Source organism: Hirundo rustica, chromosome 1, assembly GCF_015227805.2.
Source record: "Hirundo rustica isolate bHirRus1 chromosome 1, bHirRus1.pri.v3, whole genome shotgun sequence".
NCBI lineage: Eukaryota > Metazoa > Chordata > Aves > Passeriformes > Hirundinidae > Hirundo > Hirundo rustica.
The window spans coordinates 35,234,244-35,254,156 of record NC_053450.1 but is presented as its reverse complement, the minus strand read 5'-3'; the positions used below and the strand labels follow the sequence as shown (position 1 = coordinate 35,254,156).

General features: G+C 41.5%; 1 protein-coding gene across 2 annotated transcripts; it reads left to right on the top strand.

Moving 5' to 3' along the window:
• Nucleotides 1–594: 594 nt before the first annotated feature.
• ADHFE1 (alcohol dehydrogenase iron containing 1) lies at nucleotides 595–19,833 on the top strand. 2 transcript variants are annotated; one of them, XM_040058700.2, is made up of 14 exons: nucleotides 595–691; nucleotides 1,259–1,296; nucleotides 3,480–3,523; nucleotides 3,701–3,754; nucleotides 4,911–5,065; nucleotides 5,236–5,432; nucleotides 5,827–5,904; nucleotides 7,067–7,172; nucleotides 8,410–8,562; nucleotides 9,714–9,812; nucleotides 10,553–10,631; nucleotides 10,769–10,865; nucleotides 13,999–14,156; nucleotides 17,818–19,833. In XM_040058700.2, the coding sequence occupies exons 1-14, from the start codon at nucleotides 636–638 to the stop codon at nucleotides 17,899–17,901; spliced, it is 1,398 nt and encodes a 465-aa protein (XP_039914634.1). In that variant the 5' UTR covers nucleotides 595–635; the 3' UTR covers nucleotides 17,902–19,833. The 2 variants fall into 2 exon arrangements, with proteins under 2 accessions (XP_039914634.1, XP_039914643.1); XM_040058709.2 differs by lacking the exon at nucleotides 13,999–14,156 and having other exon boundaries at nucleotides 636–691.
• The last annotated feature ends 80 nt before the right edge of the window (nucleotides 19,834–19,913 follow it).

Sequence of the window (19,913 nt, the reverse complement as noted above, 5' to 3'; positions counted from 1 at the left end):
GTTGGAAGGGACCTCTGGAGATCATTTCATCCGAGGCCCCTGTCAAAGCAGGGTTACCCAGAGCAGGTGACACAGGAACGTGTCCAGGTGGGTTTGGAATATCTCCAGAGAGGGAGACTCCATAACCTCCCTGGGCAGCACGTTCCAGTGCGCTGCCACCCTCCATGTGAAGAAATTCCTCATGCTGAGGTGAAGCTTCTTGTGTTTTAATTCATGATCATTCCTCCTTATCCTGTTACTAGGCACAACTGAAGATCTTGTCAGAAAAGTATTTCGCTTAATTCCAGGACCATGGGGGTTTTTTTATTATCTTCACTTTGCAACTCCGTTACTTTCAGTATTTTTCTGTGACAAATACACGACACGCACTCAGTCCTAATGAGGTTTTAGTCGGTCGTCATTGGCAATCTGTGCTGTATATTTTAGCGACCAGATTTCGCTTGCCTTAAAACAGGCGTGAGTTGTGTTTTGACAACGCTGACGGTCGCGCCGTGGGCTGGGGGTGCTGAGTGCGGACACTTCTCGCCTCACCCGTGCGATCCCTCTTTGGGTCACCGCGTGTCGGGTGTCCCGGGAGGAGGCGCTGCCGCCGGCCCGGCCCCGGCCCCGGCCCGGGCCGTCCCCAGATCCGGGCGATGGCGGCGGGGCGGGCGCGGGTGTCCCGCCTGCTGCGGCAGCTGGAGCGGGCAGCGTGAGTGCGGTGGGACGGGGCGCGGGGGTCCTTCCCGGGATCCCTCCCGGGGTCCTTCCCGAGGGTCCTTCCCGGGGATCATTCCCCAGGGTCTCTCCCGGGGTCCTTCCTGGGCGTCCTTCCTGGGGGTCCTTCCCGAGGGTCCTTCCCAGGGGTCCTTCCCGAGGGTCCCTCTCGGGGTCCTTCCCGGGGGTCCTTCCCGAGGGTCCTTCCCGAGGGTCTCTCCCGGGGTCTCTCCCGGGGTCCTTCCTGGGGGTCCTTCCCAGGGGTCCTTCCCGAGGGTCCTTCCCGAGGGTCATTCCCGAGGGTCCTTCCCGGGGTCCCTCCCGGGGTCCCTCCCGGGTTCGGTCCCGGGGCCGCGGCTGGAAAGCGAAGAGCGGCGGCCTCTCCGCCCCTGCGAAGCGCCCCCCGTGCCCGCTCCCGCTGCACACGGCCGGGCTCAGCTGCACGCCCTTGGAATGGGTGCTTACAGGAGACTTTTAGGACGTAAAACTTTAGTTCTCTGCTTTAGTTTTCCCCTTTTAACTATATCCTTTTTCTTTTTTTTTTTTTGAACATTTTGCCTAGTTGTCGGTGTCCGAGCCATGGCCACACTTATTCCCAAGGTAAGACTTAATTTGTGTCTACAAAATAATTCTGTAGGAGACCGTGGCCCTGCAGAGGGCTGTATGTACCCGTGTAACCTGGGCAGAGGGTGCAGGTTACAGGTGGGAAGGAGCAATCTAAAGGAGAAGGCCTGTTATTTTGTAGCTGTACAGCGGTGGTGGTTTTTGTTGGAGAGTCACTCTTCCCACATAAACCGCAGTTGCGGCCTCCTGTCCCCTCCCTCCCCGTACCGTGGGGCCAGTTGATCTGAACTTTGCTCGGCCTGTCATCTCCTGAACCATCTCAACTTTAGATCTGCTTTTGGATACATTTTCTGTTACATCCGAAAAGGAACAGGATATGAATAGGAAGTAGCTTGTCACAAAGGTGTGTGTTGGCCTGGGGAATAAAATCTCCATAGGTTTTTTTATACAGTCAGACCCTTAGGCCAGGATTGTGGACTGTGAGCAGGGGAGCTGCACTGAGTAACCCAAGTCACCCTGTGGGGAGTTTGTTTGTGTGGCTCCAGATCCACCAAATATTAGTGTTTTGGGCCATAATTTCAGTAATGTGTAGCTCTAAGTAGCATGGTTTCACATGCTTAGAACACTTCTTAAAGAATTGGTGGTGTCATTTTACATATGGGAAAGCTATTTATATGTTCAGATACTTGTTTTGCTGAAGACCATCATACAGCAAGACAATAGTGCAGCTGAGAAATAAGATTTCATTCTTTAACTTGTATGCTTGATGACCTGCTCAGTCAATTCAAACTAAACTCTTGCTAAACTGAAGCCTGAGTTAAGAACCCTCTCTGAAAGTTTCAGGCAGCAGTAGAGTCTATAGTGTAGCAAGATGATACCAGTTCAGTAAATCTCTAAATAGTGGGAATCGATTGAACAGTGACTATAGCTGGGGGGGGGGGGGGAATTATTTAATTAATTAATTAATTTAATTGTGTTTCTTGGCCGTGTTCAAGGAAATAGTGCAATTTTTGAACTCAGTAAAATTTGCCCTGAAAGTTAAGTTTGGTTCAAGAATGTAACAGCAGAGCATCTATTATACTATCAGAAAGCAAGAGAGTAAATGGTGTGGACATGTCCTTAGCCTGTCAAATTAATGATGAAAAGTGCAGCAGACTCCAGCTCCAGGAGAGGTCAAACATGTACAGCCTGGCAAGAGGTGGCAATGAAAGAGCTGGTAACACCTGATCTGTGCTTCAATAGAAAGTACATAATGGGTTTTAATACATCTGTCTGTTACTGCTGTGGGTCAGTGCTTCAGTGCACCCCAGCGTGTCTGCAAGACTCATTATCACGGCTTCACTCCTTGGATTGGAATCCAGATTGCATATTTTCAATTAATATAGCAAACATAAGGCATGATTTTGGAAGCAGGAAGAGCAGAATGCTTTGCCTGATCTTTTCTTGGAGAAGAATGGGCAATTTCAGTTGATGTAATTGGCTTCGCTCTGCGGCAAAATCAGAATTTGCCAGAAATAGAGTTTTGTGATAATTTGCGCAAAAATGGCATGGCAGAGAGAAGCTATGACAGAAATACTGTCCTTATAAATGTCTTCCAATAAAGTTAATAGTAACACACTGTTTCTTATTTATTATTAGCAGCGCACGTGGTAATTTTCCATCAAATAATTCCGTTTCACCTGCAAGTTCAGGACTAGGCATAAGTAAAAAGAAGTGTAAACACCTGTTAGTATTGCTCCCATGCATACGTAAGATGTTCTCTATCCAGGTGCATAAAGAGGATGTCTCATGAATTTGTTTTAAACAGTGTTCTGAAAGTTATCATGTAGCCCCTACACATTTCTAGCACCTCTCAGCTTGTGCTCTACACATTCTCAGTTCTACTTTTAATGTGCTGTTCTGGCCTTTGTAGACTGTAAACAAACTCTCATGCAACCTTCCTGCTAATTTGTCCAGTTCTTAAAATAAATAGTTAATTTTTGGAAGAACTTGAAAAAACTCACTTGCTTTGTTGAATTATGAGTCAGATCAAGTACTTGTATCATTTAATCTCATAAACAGCAAGGGATGAAATGGGTAACTGTTATCCAGACAAGCTGAGATGACCTGTGGAATATATTAGTGATTCTAAAAGCAAGGGAATCTGTCAACTCTGGAGCTGAGAAACAGATTGAAATAACTTATTGTTCCCTAATTCTGCTGTTTTATTTCCATTCCAGTCCCTGAACGGCCCACCCTGGGGAATACAGACTATGCATTTGAGGTAGATTTAATCATTAAATATATTTAATTTAAAAGTTATATAAACAATACTTCTTGACAAATATGGCATTTAATAAATATTTACATTATTAAATATTTATGTTTCACTTTGAATGAGTAGGGCCAGATGCCATTTTTTTCGAGAAAAATAAATGGTTGTTGTTGTTTTTTTAAATAGATGGCCATTTCAAACATCCGATATGGAGAAGGAGTTACAAAAGAGATTGGCATGGTAAGCTGCCATGGTGTAAGTCCATCACTGGTGAAAAGTTATTTTCTAAAGGGCTGCCAGTACTATCAGTCCACTTAATAAAGGAAAGCTTATATCTGGTGTGGTCCTATGTATCAGTGTAAAAAGGTTGGAGCATACTGTTGGTTAAAGAACAGAAGAATGGTGCATCAGTGCTGCTGTGGTATAGGAAATGCAGTTCAGGGCATAATTGAGTTATTGATAATTTGCTAGATGTACGCAACAATGTTTTTCTCTGACAGGAAATTTAATTCAGAAAGTTTTGAATCCTGGTGACTCACCAGGATTTCCTAAGATCGCTTTCATCTTTCTAGCACTCATTAAAATGAATCAGAGGCTTTCTATTAGATTAGCTAGATATTCATTCAGCTCTCAGCTAGCCCTGTGTAAGTGTAGAATTATTGTTGCAGCAGTGTGAGATGGTTCACCTGAGTGCATTGTTCCAGTATGCTTTTATCACTGTTTTTCTCCATTTATCATTTTTCTTCCCTTTCTTTGGCATTTCTAGTATTACTAGATCTCTTCTTATTTGAAAATTTGTGAAGTAAAATTAGTCAGACCGTAAATGAAATTAGAGAGAACATGTCTTTAAACAGCACTAGAATAATGTATACATATTTTGTAGCTACTGTGACAACTTAGCAAATGTTAGGATGTAGCATTATTTTTCTTCCTTTTGCCATCTCATTTCGATTTTTCATCAATAAATTAATGTTCAATATTACATTTTCAAGATTTACATGCTGTACTTTGATAGGCAGTTAGTGGAGACGACCTGTGAAAAAGCCTTTTTTATTCTCACAGGAACTGAGGAAAAAATATTTTTTAAAATGTTTTATATTTTACTAGAGTTTAAAGTGGTTCCATGTGGTTCAACAATGTTAGCTTTTTGTATCATAATACTTCAACTATATAAATTTGGCAGCTTTAAACTTTATTCTGCTTTCTGTATTCTACATGTCCGTGGTTAATGCTCTTTTTCTTCAGCTGATATGGTTTTAAAAATCTTACAATAACCAGCTATTTTTAAGTCAGGGTTTTATTATTGTCAAATGGATTGGTTGATTTGGATTAGTGTTTAAATAGTGAAGTGTATGATTTTATACCAGTTGCTTGGTTTTTTGATTTGTTATTGTAGGACCTGAAGAATCTTGGGGCTAAAAGAGTTTGTCTGATGACAGATAAAAACCTCTCCAAACTCCCTCCTGTAAATGCAGTATTGAATTCCTTGGCAAAATACGGCATAAACTTTCAAATGTATGATAATGTCCGTGTGGAGCCAACAGACCAAAGGTACAATTTACTTCTGATGGTGCACTTCTCCAAGCAGTGCTTAGGCCTTTACAGGATTCCATATGGCTTTTTAAACACCGCCTTGTGGCCTGCATGCTGGACTTAATAGTTAGTTTCCCTGTGTACTGCTTTTGTTCTGACTAATTGGAAAATCTTCCTTGTGCTCTCAGTTTCCTGGATGCCATCCAATTTGCTAAAAGGGGAGATTTTGATGCCTATGTTGCTGTTGGAGGTGGGTCTGTAATAGACACCTGTAAAGCTGCCAACCTGTATGCAGCCAGCCCTTCCTCAGAATTCCTGGATTACGTCAATGCTCCCATTGGGAAAGGGAAGCCGGTCACTGTGCCCCTCAAGCCACTTATTGCAGGTAAAGCATGAGGAGACTGTGTGGAGGCTTGGGGCAAGGGGAAGGTGAGTTATTCTATACTCTCTGATACTTCTGCTGAAATCAGTTTACTGTGACCATTTCACCTTCCTTTGGGCTTACATCTCCTCTAGTTGTATTCAGCAGTCGTTTTGCTGTTTAATTCAGTGGAGGTAAAATCAGAGGTTTTATCATTACTTTGTCTTGTTCAGCTCAGTTAGATTCCTTTACTGAGAAAAGAGATCAAAGTAGCAGTTTGCCTTTGACCTGTTGGCTTTGGATCAGGGATTTCCTGGCTCCTGTATTTTGGGTGGTGTTACTATTGTGGTTTTATTATTTGTTTCGCAGTATTGTATATTTCTTATTATTTGTTGTTATCTCCGTCCTTCCTTTTAAGTTCCTACGACATCTGGCACTGGAAGTGAAACCACTGGTGTTGCCATTTTTGACTTCAAAGAACTAAAAGTTAAAACCGGTGAGGTTTTGGTGCTTTGTTTTGGGTTTATTTTGTGGGTTTTCTTGTGGGTTTTTTTGTGTGTTATTCAACATTGCTTTTCCAATGTCTTTGTTATTTCCCTGCCTTGAAAGGAAAGGATACTGCATGTCATTTCAGGTGTCATTTTGTTTGATTCAACTGCCACAGGCAAATTTTAAAAGCTTAAAGATTTCCTCCTTGAATTAAATTTATAGCATATTAACATAATGAAATACCTATGTAATACAGTGGATTGTAGTTTGAAGGCAAAACAGGAAACTAAAATCTTTCAAGTCCTTAAATGGCACAAAATGTTAATTGCAAAGGAAATTTCTACTTATATTCAGGGTCAACCAACTGTTCCTTATTTCCTCTGTATTTTTCTTTCTACTTTTAAGATTTCTGTTTCTTTGTTGTGTAATTGCAACCAAATGTTCCTTTTCCTGACTTTGGAAACCTCAGGCCTGGGATGCTGTGTGAGTGAGGGACACTGTCTTCCTTTGGCCTTTTCATCCCTGGCAAATAAAGATTAAGGCTAATATGTCATCTTGAGCTTCATAACTGTTTTAAGGTTTTGCTTCTAAACATGTGGATTTTATATGCCACACAGTCTGCAGAACTTGGGACCCAGATGGGTGTGCTAAGGAGGTTTGACAATAGCTCAAGAGTTTTCCAGTCTATACGTAGTCAATCGGTCTGTCTGTCTGTCTCAAATCTACATCTTTGTGCCCTTTTCCGAAATACAAGGACATCTGGTTATTACAGATGCTGAAGACAGCAATTAGAAATAGCAGTTGATTGTAGATACAGCCCAGTTTTGTCCTCTGACTGTCCACAGAAGATACAAATCTAAGAATACTGCAGATGCCACAGACATTTTGCAAGGCTGTTCAGGTAGGGTTGCAAACAGATAGAGAACATTGTCTGGTATAATCCACTTCATGTGAAAATCTCAAATCATATAACTCTAAAAGAGAGACTTCACCTCATCAGTCTTCCATTCGTAGATAGTCTCTACCCTCCCTTCTCTCTCTTTGTTTTCATGTTCATAGTTTCAAATATTTTTTCCTTCCTCATTTTCATGTCTTGAGCATTAAGCTCATCTTGTCCTATTTTGTGGCAAAACATCTTTAACTGATTTTCCTCCTTTTACATATTGCAGGTATTGCTTCAAGGGCCATTAAGCCAACATTAGGCATCATTGATCCTTTACACACACTGTCTATGCCTGAACGAATAGTGGCCAACAGTGGCTTTGATGTGCTTTGGTGAGTTTTCTGCATAGGCTGCTACTTGAATTTATTTAAATTTTGTATTTTTACTATGATGATTGTAGAAAAAATGTATTTTGAGAGCACAAGAGGATGATCTTTTTTTTCCTCTATTTGCTGTTCTTGTTAAGGTGAGCTCTGTCAGACTTTTCTCTTCCTTAGTTTTACTGCTTTCCTCAGAATGTACGGAAACAAATCTTGCATTTGCAGAAATTTGAATGTTTTTGCAGTGCACTGGAGAAACTGTTTGCTTCCAGAATAGGTGTTGTCAGGGTAAGAGAGTCCAAGTGTACCTTTTTAAAGGATCATAGAGATAGATGATTAATCACAATTGTAATAGCATTTATCATGAATCACAGACATGGCAGGGACTAGAGAACAAGAATTTTCTAACAAAAGCCATGGTCAATAAAAATTTGTAAAAGCTTCTGAGATACTAGCAGGTCTTCACTCAGTGCTGGTCATCTTTGGAACCAATCTCATAGCTTGCTTTTCACTTGGCAAAAATTATATTCATCTTAAACCAACAGCTTAACTTCACAAAGTGCATTGACATTTCTATTTGGGGAGCCAGAGCTTACTTTGCTTCTGGGTGCTATGTATATTAAAGTAATAGATATGTAATGAAACTATGACTTCTTAAATGTGATGAAGGACCCTGTCCTGCAATGTCTGTAATGGATAAAAGGCATTTGTTCACCAATGAAAATTGTTTGTCTGTAGTTTTGTTCATCTTAATGGAGCCATGTAGGCAGTGCCCCTTCTTTATATAGTCGGATTCATGAGTATCTGGGAGATGAGACTATTAGCAGTTCCATTTAGTTTAAACATTATACCCATAATTTTTTCAGTACTTTTAAAAGAAAAGTACCTTATGAAGTTTCCAGTGCTAAAGCCTCTTACGGTTCCTGTCCTACAGAAAGGAAATGCACTCATTGCACATATACAGCCCTCTTCAGTGAAAAACACTACAGGTGCTGGTGCATCCAACCAGGCCTTTAGCATGGTGTGAGCTGATAGAAGGGGACTTTGTTTAGATTGTTTTTTGTGTGTTTGTTAGAGAGGAAGTGCTCTGGAGGTGCTGGCCCAGCATTCTTCTAGCTGTAAGACTGTATTTCTTGTTTCAGCAGCTCTTGGACGCCAGAAATAAATAAGAACCTGCATTCAAAGGACAGCAGGGCAGTAAAACGGAGCTCTCCCCGTTAAAAACTTAATTTCTTAATCTTTCTGTTAGCCATGCCCTGGAATCATACACTGCTCTCCCTTACAACAAGCGCAGTCCCTGCCCCTCCAATCCCCTGGAGCGCCCAGCCTACCAAGGCAGCAATCCCGTCAGTGATGTCTGGGCTCTGCACGCCCTGCGCATTGTGGCTAAGTATCTGAAAAGGTAACACGTTTAACAGCCATCCCCCTGCAGTGTGCTCAGCACAGGGCCCTGAAAGGGATGCTTGCAAGGATGCAAATTCTGGGCTACAGTGAGGCAAGCTGCAATGTTAAGCTTTTGTTTCCTATCCTGGATTTTTCTTAAATAAAGCAAAATATTTTTCAAATTAAAAGCAAAGTAAAATTGGGGTTAGTAGCGTGTCTTGAGGAGGTAGATTTTTAATGCCTCTGTGAATCAAGTCCTCAGTTAAAGGTATTTCAAGCTGTTCATAATATGGGAGCAGCATTTCCATACTTTTTTCAAGAGTCTCCTTTCTATGACGGTATAGGGGGAATATGTAACAAACTGAATAAAATACTGCTGATGTTATTTCTGTGGCCTTCAGTGTAAATTAAGATACTTGCACATCCATCAAGAAGGTAATGACGTGCACTTATGACAGTGCAAAATTATGCATTTATTGCAAACCTGCTCATTCTTAGGAGACCTTCAGTTTAGAATAGCTACTGATTTAGCTGGGAGTTGGTTTTGATCCCTGTCAGTAAAGTTTTAGCCTCTTTACAGCTTTTGCATACATGTGCACATCTGTTAAAGATCAAAGTCGGGATTTTTTGTAAAAAACTTTTTACAGTACCTAGTGAGTCAAAATAGTTGTTTTTTGTTCCTTTGAATCTATTCATGAGATGTTTTCTCCTTACTGTCAAACCACATATGGATCCTGAGGCATGGGAAGGCAAAGAATCCTGTCTTCTTCCCACACAGGTGGTGGGGTCTAGAGCACCACCTCATGAGATGGTGAGAAAGCTGGAATGATCCTGGAGCCATACACAGAATTACCAAAGATTCCAAGTAGAATTTTGTAATTCATCACTGAATTGAATATGGTTAAATTCACTCTATTTACTTGGGTCTTTTTGGAAAAGTGAACAGAAGTTTGCCCTTCACTGAACCAGTACGATCTGCCTAAGTGATCCAGATGCAGGATTGTTCTTTTATTAAAGCATGACTTGATTCCATTTCCACCATTTTTACCTCAGCTTATCTTTTGGATTTTTTGTGTATTCCTCCATAAAGAAGCCCTCTCTCTCTTTTTCCTTCTGAATCACCAATCTGTTTGTGAATTCATTGATACCATTTGCCTCCATGGTGCACAGAGCCATCAGAAACCCTGACGACCGTGAAGCAAGAGCCAACATGCACCTGGCAAGTGCTTTTGCTGGTATTGGCTTTGGCAATGCTGGTGTTCATCTCTGGTGAGTACAGAGAAATAGTAACCCCATCTGAGGTCAGCTTATAGCTAGTGTTTGTTTCATATGGTCGAAAATGTTGCTGCCCTTGTTGCTGATTGTAGAGTAGGCAATTGTAGCCTGGCCTGTGGTGCTGAAGGACCTGTGTGTTGTGACAAACTGATGGGCTCTTGTCATTTATGTGTATAAAGATTGTGTATTCTGGGTTGTGATACTCAAAACCGGTCACGTGAAAATTACAAACCACAGCCTTCCTTACCTTCCTTGGTTGTAAAAACAGGAGTAAAAATGTCAGTGATATCTGTGTGCAGAAGTTATTAGTAGTCATTCTCTTCAGAGGCTTTCCTTTCATTCCTTTTCTTTGAGCAAGCCTACTCTTTTAATTATATGTTAAAATTAAAGTTTATTTTTCTCAGACAGTGTGAACACATAGGTATGCAGACTATGATATTTTTGGCATATCTACATTACTTTAGGAACTGAACACCTTTCAGTCCAGTCAGTGAAGTAATATAACTTCACGCTCACAAAGTGAGGAGCTACTGTGTTTTACAGCTAGGTCCCTGAGGTGCAGAGGGATGAGGGTTGTCTGTACCTAATATCCTCACCATACCTGTCAGTACCTTCTGAGTACCAGTACTGAAGAGACTTGCACTGAAAAGTGACCACGAAAGGGACTGAACACAAATTTTCCAAATACCAGAAGAGCTGCCCTAACCACTCTCTCTCTCTGCTCTCTGTTCCAGCCACGGAATGTCTTACCCTATTTCTGGTTTGGTGAAAACTTATAAACCAAAGGATTATAATGTGGATCACTCTTTAGTGGTAAAACTTGTTTATTTGGGGGTTTTTATTATACCTTTCAAATGTCTGCTATCTGTCATTAGTGAGCATTAAAGTCCATTGAAGTTAAAATGTCCTGTTGCTGTGTTTTATTCCTTTTTTCTTTTCTTTTTCCCCAGCCACATGGTCTTTCTGTGGTGCTGACATCCCCAGCAGTGTTTGCTTTCACAGCACAGATACATCCTGAGCGGCATTTAGAGGCTGCAGAGATTCTAGGTAGGAACCTCTGTGGGTACAGTTCTCGTGTACAAATGGAATTCTTTCCAAAATGACATTTTGGGATTGAAAAAAATTGTGTGCAAGCAATTGTCATTGGTTGTTGGGAGGGGTTTAAGTTTAAAAATCAAGATTCTGGAATTAGATGTGATGCTAATTAGATAGAATAATGCTGAATTTTGATATTGAATTATATGATTAGAGGAGCAAACTGAAAAAAAAACTGATTCTTGGCCAGAAAAGTGGGCAGCTGAAATTAACTGGAGGTCTGTTGCAAATCAAACAAGAGTAGCTGTGATTGGCACAACTCTTGGTGCTTTATGAAGAGTAGTTACCATAAAGTGAACCAGTACTCAGGAGCATTTGTTAACTAAAAGGAGGAATTTTGCCTAACAAATTCCCTGCTGTGGCAGTGAATGAGAACAGTGATTCACCAAATCACTCCTGTTCTTTTTCCATGGCACACAGCTGTGGGTTTTGGTCTTTCTAATGTAGGCCTAAGCTTGTTTGTAGGTGTTGGAATTTCTCAGTGGCTGATGTCAAGGGAAAGCTTTTCCTGGAGTAGCTCTTCTGTGGACACATTTGTAATGGCTAAGAAGAGAATAATGAACAAAATGGCCTTTTCTGCTTTTTAGCAGAATAAAGGTGAATGCTGCAAGCTGACAGCTTATTTAAAGGTTATTTTATCGTACAGTGCCTTGTTATGTGTGCGGCCCATCACCAAAGGGTGTCCTGAGAGAAAGGATAGCTCTTCATTATACCTCTGGCATGACTGTGTGTAACAAACCAGCTTCCAGGGATGTGATCTCAGAGCTGCTAGCACTCTAGCTGTGATAGCATGGCTCTGCACTGAGCTAATTTATTTATGTCTAAGGTCAGGGGTTTTGCCTGGACTAGGTTTTGTGTTGTGGCTACACTGCCGCTAATGCCCATGCTGGCTAAGGAGCAGTCACAGCCACACACACAGCTGTGCAGGGAGTGGAGAAAAAGGGGTTAGGCCAACTCTCCTGCTATATGGAAAATTTGTGTTGCGTCCCTTGTATGGTCAGCCTTCTGTATGCAAGTCACAGCAGTCCGGTCACATATATGACTTGCTTGTGTAAGTAATCTCCAAGCATTGATTGGAGACCTCAAGAAAGAATGGAAATTTTATATAGACAATGAAAATATCACGGTATTTTATAGAGGGTGTAAAAAAATGTGGTCAGAAAAACTACATTGGGTGCAAGTTCTGTTTATTTCATAAATGGTCTGTGAGGTTGTTCAGGCTTCCTCTAAAGTATGCTGTCCTGCCTATGGTCGGATCCAAAACACAAACCTTGCTGGAATCATATACTAAGCTAATTAGTATCTGTGTTCCTACAGCAATAACACAAAACTAAAATTAGTTGAAGAAAATGTGTCTGGTCAGCACAGGATATCAGAAAGCTTCAGCTCTGGCTCTTGATTTTAAAAGAAGTGTCTGAAAAGGAGTTCCTTTAGGTTTTGTGGTATTTACTTCTGCCATAAATTCTGTCTCTAAAAGTTCTGTTAGTTTTCTCAGTAGAAATTTTAACTGCGTCATTGTGTGCTTTGTTGGAAAGGGATTCTGCTAAAAACATGTCACGTGGAATTGAATTTATTAATTCCCATCTGGGTGTTTACTTCTGAGTCCACTCCAGAGTCCAGCTGACTACAGTAGCAGATTCAAGTCTGTCATGTTGCCAAATGCAATGGCTAAGAAAGTATTTTATGACATGAAGCAGATTACTAAATAGTTGTGTTGTGTGTATGTACAGCTATGAATTTGGGGATAGCCAGAAAAAGCTTAATACCTCCCTGGGTGGATTCTTAAACAGTCGAAACAGCTGTGCATGTGGCCTGAGATTTTCTAAGTGCAATCAGACTGATGCATCTTTTAGGTTGAGCAAAAAAGAAAGCACTAGAACTGTAGCAATATTTTAAAACTGCCAATCACATTTACTGTCGTGTTTTATCCTCCTCCCTTTCCCTTTTACTTTGCTATCTGAAGATAGTGGGTTTATGTCCTAGTTACCCCTCTACAGCAAAACCCCGGATAAACTGACTTCATGGCATAGCCCCAATAGCACAAGACTTTGTACAAGACTCTGTCATATCTTATTTATCAGTTTTTCCCAGACATTATTTGCCAGTCTTACTACCTGAATATCTAAACTCTTGAAGTGAGCTCGTGGGTCTCCAGTTCACTTAAGTCCCTTTGAATGTTACACTGAGCTGTGTGAGGATCACAGAAGGTATTTTTCCTGTAGCTATGTATTGCTCTTAATCATCTCTCAGTATGGCACTTGGACCTAACATATTTCTGGTGTAACGTCATTGAGGTTACACGGAGAACCAATTTAGCTCTGGTTACTTTGAAAGAAATCGTATGGAGGAACTCTGGTCTCCTGTCTGAACATACTTTCATTATTACTTTTAAGTAAGTCCTGAACATTCATTGAAGAAGGGAACATAAGCTATTCTGTAAGAAATATTTGTAAGCTTTCGTTTTATGTTGGTGTTTTCATTACTCATCAGTAGATGTTTCAAAGAGAGCAGTTCCTCCTCTTCAGTTCTACAGTACCTTAAACGAGTAAGCACATATTCAAACAGCAGTAAATTTAGAATTTACTCAACCCGCTGAACACTGCCCTGCTGTCTCCTGCCTTTTTCAGCCCACATGCTGTCGTCTTCTCCGTGAATGTGTGATTAAACGGAGCAGTCCTCTAGATGTCAGCAAACTCAAGGCCTTAAAATGAAGTTAGCATTTGGCACACTGTCCATACAAATAAATACCACTGACGTTCCTGCGTTAGCTGCTTTCCTCCCAGCAGTTAGTCAGACCGAAAAGTGCTTCTCCCTCTAAGCACAGAGGGAAAGGAAGTTAACCTCCTGTGGCAGTTGGTCTTTTTGGCAGCAGTTCACCTGCTTCTGAACTTGTTTTATTTCACCTTTCACTAACTATTCCAACAGTAAAATGAGGACTGATTCCTCTTTTTACTTCATGCTGCTTTTAGGGCACTGGCTGTTATGTATGGATATGTATTCAGCTGATATTATGATTAAATTAAGTCCAGGACAGGCTTCCTCTGCTCTCTCCACCCTACAGTCAAGACATTATGTCTTATTTTAGGAGCTGACATCCGCACTGCCAGAATCAAAGATGCAGGGCTTATTTTGGCAGACACACTCCGGAAATTCCTATTTGATCTGAATGTTGATGATGGCTTAGCTGCAATTGGTTATTCCAAAGCAGACATCCCTGCATTAGTCAAAGGCACTCTGCCTCAGGTAAGACAGAGAGCAAAACAGTTTTTCTTGTCAAATAAAATAGAACAGATTTTGGCAAAAACAAAAGTGTTTCTTTTCCAGCAAGTTTTATTTCTATTCCTACATGAAAACTATTTAAATGGAGAAAATTATGAATCGTCAACTGTATTTTGTTTCACTCCACAGCTTAGGTTTTTCTTTTCAGTGGGATGGAGTGCATGCTGCAGTTTCCACGCGGACTCAGAAAAAAAGGCTAAGTGTTTGGTTGTGGGTTTTTTTAATGTTACAGTTTTTAAAAAGAGGATGTTTTTCATAGGCCTGTGATCTTTGTAGTAGATACTGTTCTTTCATAACTACCTCTCTTAATTATGTGTGCAGGTGGTCTATAGATAAAGCCTTAATACCAAATGCTATCTGGTAAGAATGACCAAATTCACTTTGCATTAAACTTTCCATATTGAGAAGTTGCATTTTTCTTCGCAGATGGCTTTTTTGTTCTGCTGACCCCCATCAGAATTTGAAATAAGGTCCCCTGGGATGATATAGATTAAACTTGTAATACCCTTTATTGTTTCAGTGCCCACAAAGACACTGCAAAAAGCAACACACCACTCTTAAAGCAAAATCCAGAGTCTTCCTTGTAAAAAGACAGTTCAATTCATATGCTATGGATCTAGTATTTGTTTCCACCAAGTTGCAAGGGAAACACATACTACAGAGAAAGTGAAAATTTTTTAGGCCAAAAGGTTATTCACATTTTACAGCAGATCCTGTGTAGTTCTTCTCACTCATAAATCTCAGAGCAGTGTAGAACAGTTATATTAACAGTTACATTAACAGTAAATATCAATATTCCTATTTTATACCTGAGAAAGTGACACAAAGGTGCAACTACTTAGGATCACACACAACAGAGCAGTGGCAAGCCAGGAAGAAAACTAAGGTCTCTGAGCACCCATTAGGTAGGTTATGTATATACACTGTTATGGGGCACTTGGAGGGTTTGTTTTGATAAACATGTTTCTTTAAAACAATGACTGGATGAAAGTTTTGCATAGCTGAGGGAGAGTTCTTCACCAAAAGATGTTGAAGGGCTTTTCTGTCTTCTTATGGCACCGGTGATTAATTGTACTGTGTAAAATGAGATGATCTAATAGTTTCTCGGCCCTTATTTTTTGTATGAGGCATAACATGATGCAAATGTATCAGTGTTCTTTAACAATCTGTTAGTAACCATGTGATCCATACAGTTTAGTTTTTGGTAATTTTTTTTGCTTTTCAGCTTGCATTAGGTTTGCTTTGTAACACAGCAATGGCCCAGGAAAGCAATGTGGTGCACCACTAAAAAGTTTGCCAAGTATATTCCATGCCCTGAAGTGCAGGCTGCAGGGAAAAATGTAATCTCACTGTTGGGATTTGGGGTGGGAGCTCTGTTGGGACAGATGTCTGTGCTTGAAGTTAAAACAGATTTTTATTTCCCTTCCTAAGTGAGTGTATTGAAATTGATCTTGTTTACAAACAGCAGTTATTCTAGCAAAGATTCTGTCTGAAAGTTCAAGGTGGCTGGGTTGTGTTTGAGAGGAGTTGGGGATACTGAAAATAAGAGATTGTGGAAGGGCTGTTCTCTGTCCACCCACCCCCTGCAGACGTCCCAGAGGCAGCTACCATGGGGCTGAGCCAGTGATGAGTGCAGAGCTGCTTGGCTTGGCACCAGACCAGAATGCACTGAGTCAGACTGAGGGGGCCAGGGCCTTGCTGTCTGGGCACCAGCAAATATCAGCAAGCTTGTGCAGAGGTAGGGATTGGTGCCTCTGTGTCGAGGCATACGGGATGAGCACCCGTTTGCAGCCTTCTGTCGACAGAGCTGGGAAATGCTCCAGTCTGTCAGGCTGTCAGGCTGGCTGTCTCCTGTCACCTGGTGTGATTTTACAGATAGCTCTGGACATCTCAGTGCACAGAGCTGCCAAACTGGCTTTGGCCCAGATGGTCCTGATATGATGAATTTATGGATACTTGAGCATTGTGTTGTCATATTTTGTATTTAATGATTCTGCAAAAAAAAAAAAACAAAAAAAAAACAAAAAAAAAAAAAGAAAACACAAAAAAAAAAAAAAAAAAACCAAACCCACCAACCCCACACTATTGCCCTAGTGCTATTTGAATTTTCCATTTGGTTTCAAAACTGCATAGAAGAATCTTAGGCTCCTCTTTGCCTGGATCTCTGCGTGTAGCAGCACTGGTATCAGGAATGGGGAAAGAGGTACCATCTGATTACTGCTTAGGCACCAGTAAAGCTTCTTCTGCAGGTAAAATGCACACACAGCTGCACTTTTCAGACTCCTCACAAGCCTTGCTAGCCATGATTATGAACTGTGAATACCTCACAGCTGGCTTCTCACCATGCTTCTCACCACTGCTCCACGTTGATTGTGCAGTGTGGTGGCCTCGCTTGCCGTGTAACCACATCCAGCCTGCCCACAAGCCGCGTCCGCCGGCTGGGGGAAGCGCAGTGGCTGCAGCCTGGTGCTGTGGCATCACCCTGGGCAGCGGGGTGTGCTCTGCTCCCAGGGGCTCAGCTGAGCCTTCTGCCCAGGCAGGGCACTGGGGGAGCCCCTTCCCCTGCATCCCACTCCTTTCCTGGGGCAAGGAGCTCAGCAAATGATGTCCACTGTCTCATGTGTGAATAAAGAGGGGAACTTTAGAGCTGGAAGGCAGCATCTTCCACGAGGGAGATGTTGAAACAGGTTGCAGCAGAAGAAACTCTCTCTTGCCGAAACACATCCCACCTAAAGATAACGTGTTCCTAGTGTAGGCCTGGACTCTGTCTTTGCAAACTTCTCTAACTCTCCCCAGTATTTCAGTAAATGTTAAAAACATTGGTTGTTGAAAACATGAAAGTTCTAATCATAACCAGTATGAGTACACTGATGTTAGGCCCTTTCAGCTGAATGTTTCTGCAGTAACTGGGTACCTACACTAATGCAGCTCCTCATCCTCAGTAGCACAGGGCTTTTCTGAATTGCAACCCCTGCCTTTGTGGTGATTTTGTCAAGCAGAGCACTAAAGCACATACCTGAGTTTTATTTCAGTTAGTGGGGCTTTAGCACCTGAACATTCTGTTGAATCAGTGTCCAAATGAAGGCCAACCACAACTCCTTTGTATTCTGACTCTGAGGTGTGGGCTGTTTATTAAGCAGTTTCACACCGTCCCTTGCTGTGTCTCTTTTTCAGAGTCTGACTTACAAGTGCTGCTTATTCTCCCCATTTACAGCAGCTCCTGGGCCTTGAGAGAAGTAGTATTTTGAAAGTCTTAGTCCCTTAAACTCTAACTCCTAATTCAGTGCTGGCAAATTAATTTTGAAATGGACTATTTCCGGGATAATGTCCTCCAGTGTACTGACATGTGCGATGGAGAAGGCCTGTGTTTGCTGTACTTGACTCTGAAACTGAACAGCATTCTGATCTTGCATCTGTGTATTTAATTACAGGGAAATTTTGTCTTATATATTCTTGAAAGTAATGTACAGTTGATGATGCTTCAACTTTAATTACTTAATTACTTATTTTGCAAAACCTTGTTATTCTCTGTGAAGGATGTTAGTACAGAGACACACGGTTCACCTATTGTTTTATTAATTTTATTGGTATCCATTTTTAATCCAGTTTTTCTTTCATCTTGCAGGAGAGAGTGACTAAACTATCACCACGTCCCCAAACAGAAGAAGACTTATCTGCTCTCTTTGAGGCTTCCATGAAACTTTATTAGCTTAAACATGTTGTTCTGGAAAGTGTGGTCTATTCTAACACAGAGGTAGTTTCTCATAGATACTGAAATTGTTCAGAGCATAGAAGAATTTGGGTACCTCTGACTTTTGTTCCATTGTACACTGCCAAAAGGTCACGTAATTCATCTTTAACTAAACAGTGCTTTGAAGTGAGGATTGACTGTGGTTTCTTTCTTGCTCAGTAGTCAGTGGCATTGACTTGCATAAAAGTTGGAGCATATTTCTTTCATTACTGAAGGCTTTTTTTGTGCTTTAGAGATGGTCAAAGGTGGAAAAATGTTCTAAGGGATATTTCAAACCATTTTTCAAATTATGCTTCCATTTAAATTATCCATCATTTTGTTTCTAAAAGTCATGCTAGTTAAGAAATAATGAAGGTCATTTTTAATTAGGGAGGGGAAGTCGCCTGCAGAAAATGTCAGCTTACTGTATTCTGTTCTGCTTTATCATCTTTTTACCATCTGGCTTTGCTAAGAATGCTATTGAACTGGGGTGCTTTTTCATTGTTTGGTTAAGAAAAATCTGCACCCTTCATAGCTGTTTGGAAAAGGCTGCTTGAAATTTTGGTTTGGGTTAAAATTCTGACATATATTGTCATATATTTCCCTTTTCTCTTATCATCTCTATAATTGTCATATATTTATCTCTCCTTCTATGCTCTATGTGAGGTAGCATCAGAGGAGCAAAACCAGAGTAAAGCATGGTCACAGACTCAACAGGACCCATATAACAGCAAGACAGCATCCATCATGGTCATTCTGTCTCTCTGGAGGCAACACCTCTCTTTTCCTACTGTGTTCTGTGGAAGGAAGCTCTCAAGCGTGTCTTGCTTAGCTGAGAATCAATTGCTGCCGCTGAGCTCCTGCAGGTGCTGTCCCCAGAGCACAGCCACACACTTGAGGAAGTGGCTGGGTGCTGTGGTTCAATATTAAAAAGTGGTGGTGAAGCATTTGGCTGCACAGTGCCCCACGGGGAGCGCTGGTTAAATGTGGGAATGAGAGTGCACCTTCCGAGCAGTTAACCAGCTGGGTGGCTGTCAGCTGAGAAAGGGAAGTGGGGAAGGGAGGAAACTAACATTTTAATATTATTTTCCTTTATTTAAAGTTCATGTGGTTGTGTATACAGTTCATTTAAATCAGATTCTGCTTCATGTTGGACTCTTTCAGCATCTGATGCTACCACACAGCACAAGACAAATGAGAGAAGAACCCTCTGACTTCTGGTGTGCATATTTCCTTCTGCTGGGGAGGGAGCACATTTCAGTCACCCTGTTGGAGTGTTGAAGGCTCTATGCTTGCACCTTTGCATTTGTGTATTTGTCTGATCAAACTAGTGCTGTCCTAGATTCTGAGGACAGATGTGTACTGGATATTGACACTGGATCCCTGTCAGTGCTATTAGAACAGGTGGATGGATACTGGTTGAAGACTGGTTTTTAGCATCAGAACAGGTTTGGCAGGCACAGGACTGCATTGTCACTGTGTGATACACATGTGATTTCCATGTCCTTCTGAGCCTTCCCCTCTGCTGAAATTGCCCACAAGTACCTCTGTCATTGAAGGCTGATGTTGTAATAGCAAGGGATTCGCTTTATTATATTGTGCATAGCTGACATGTTTGGAAAAAAACCCCAAATTTTGTCAAAACCCATTGTCCAACGCTGTTGTTCAAAGTCAGGCTGGATGAGGCTCTGAACCCAGTCTAGTGAAAGGTGTTCCTACCCATGGCAGGGAGGTTAGAGCTAAATCTTTAAGGTCCCTTCCAGCCCAAACCATTCTATGGTTCTATATAAACTTTTGGCCTGTTTTGTCTTTCCACTCCTTTCTCCAGTCTGTGGTAGCAGTACAGATTCATGAAGAGACAAATCTTTTTGTCCAGGAGCCTAATTCATGGTTAATTCATGTTGGGGGGGGAATATACTCTCTGGGGAACTGAGCAGCATATGATTTCATCACTGCAGCAGAGCACTCTGATGGGCTGCTTAGGGAGGTAG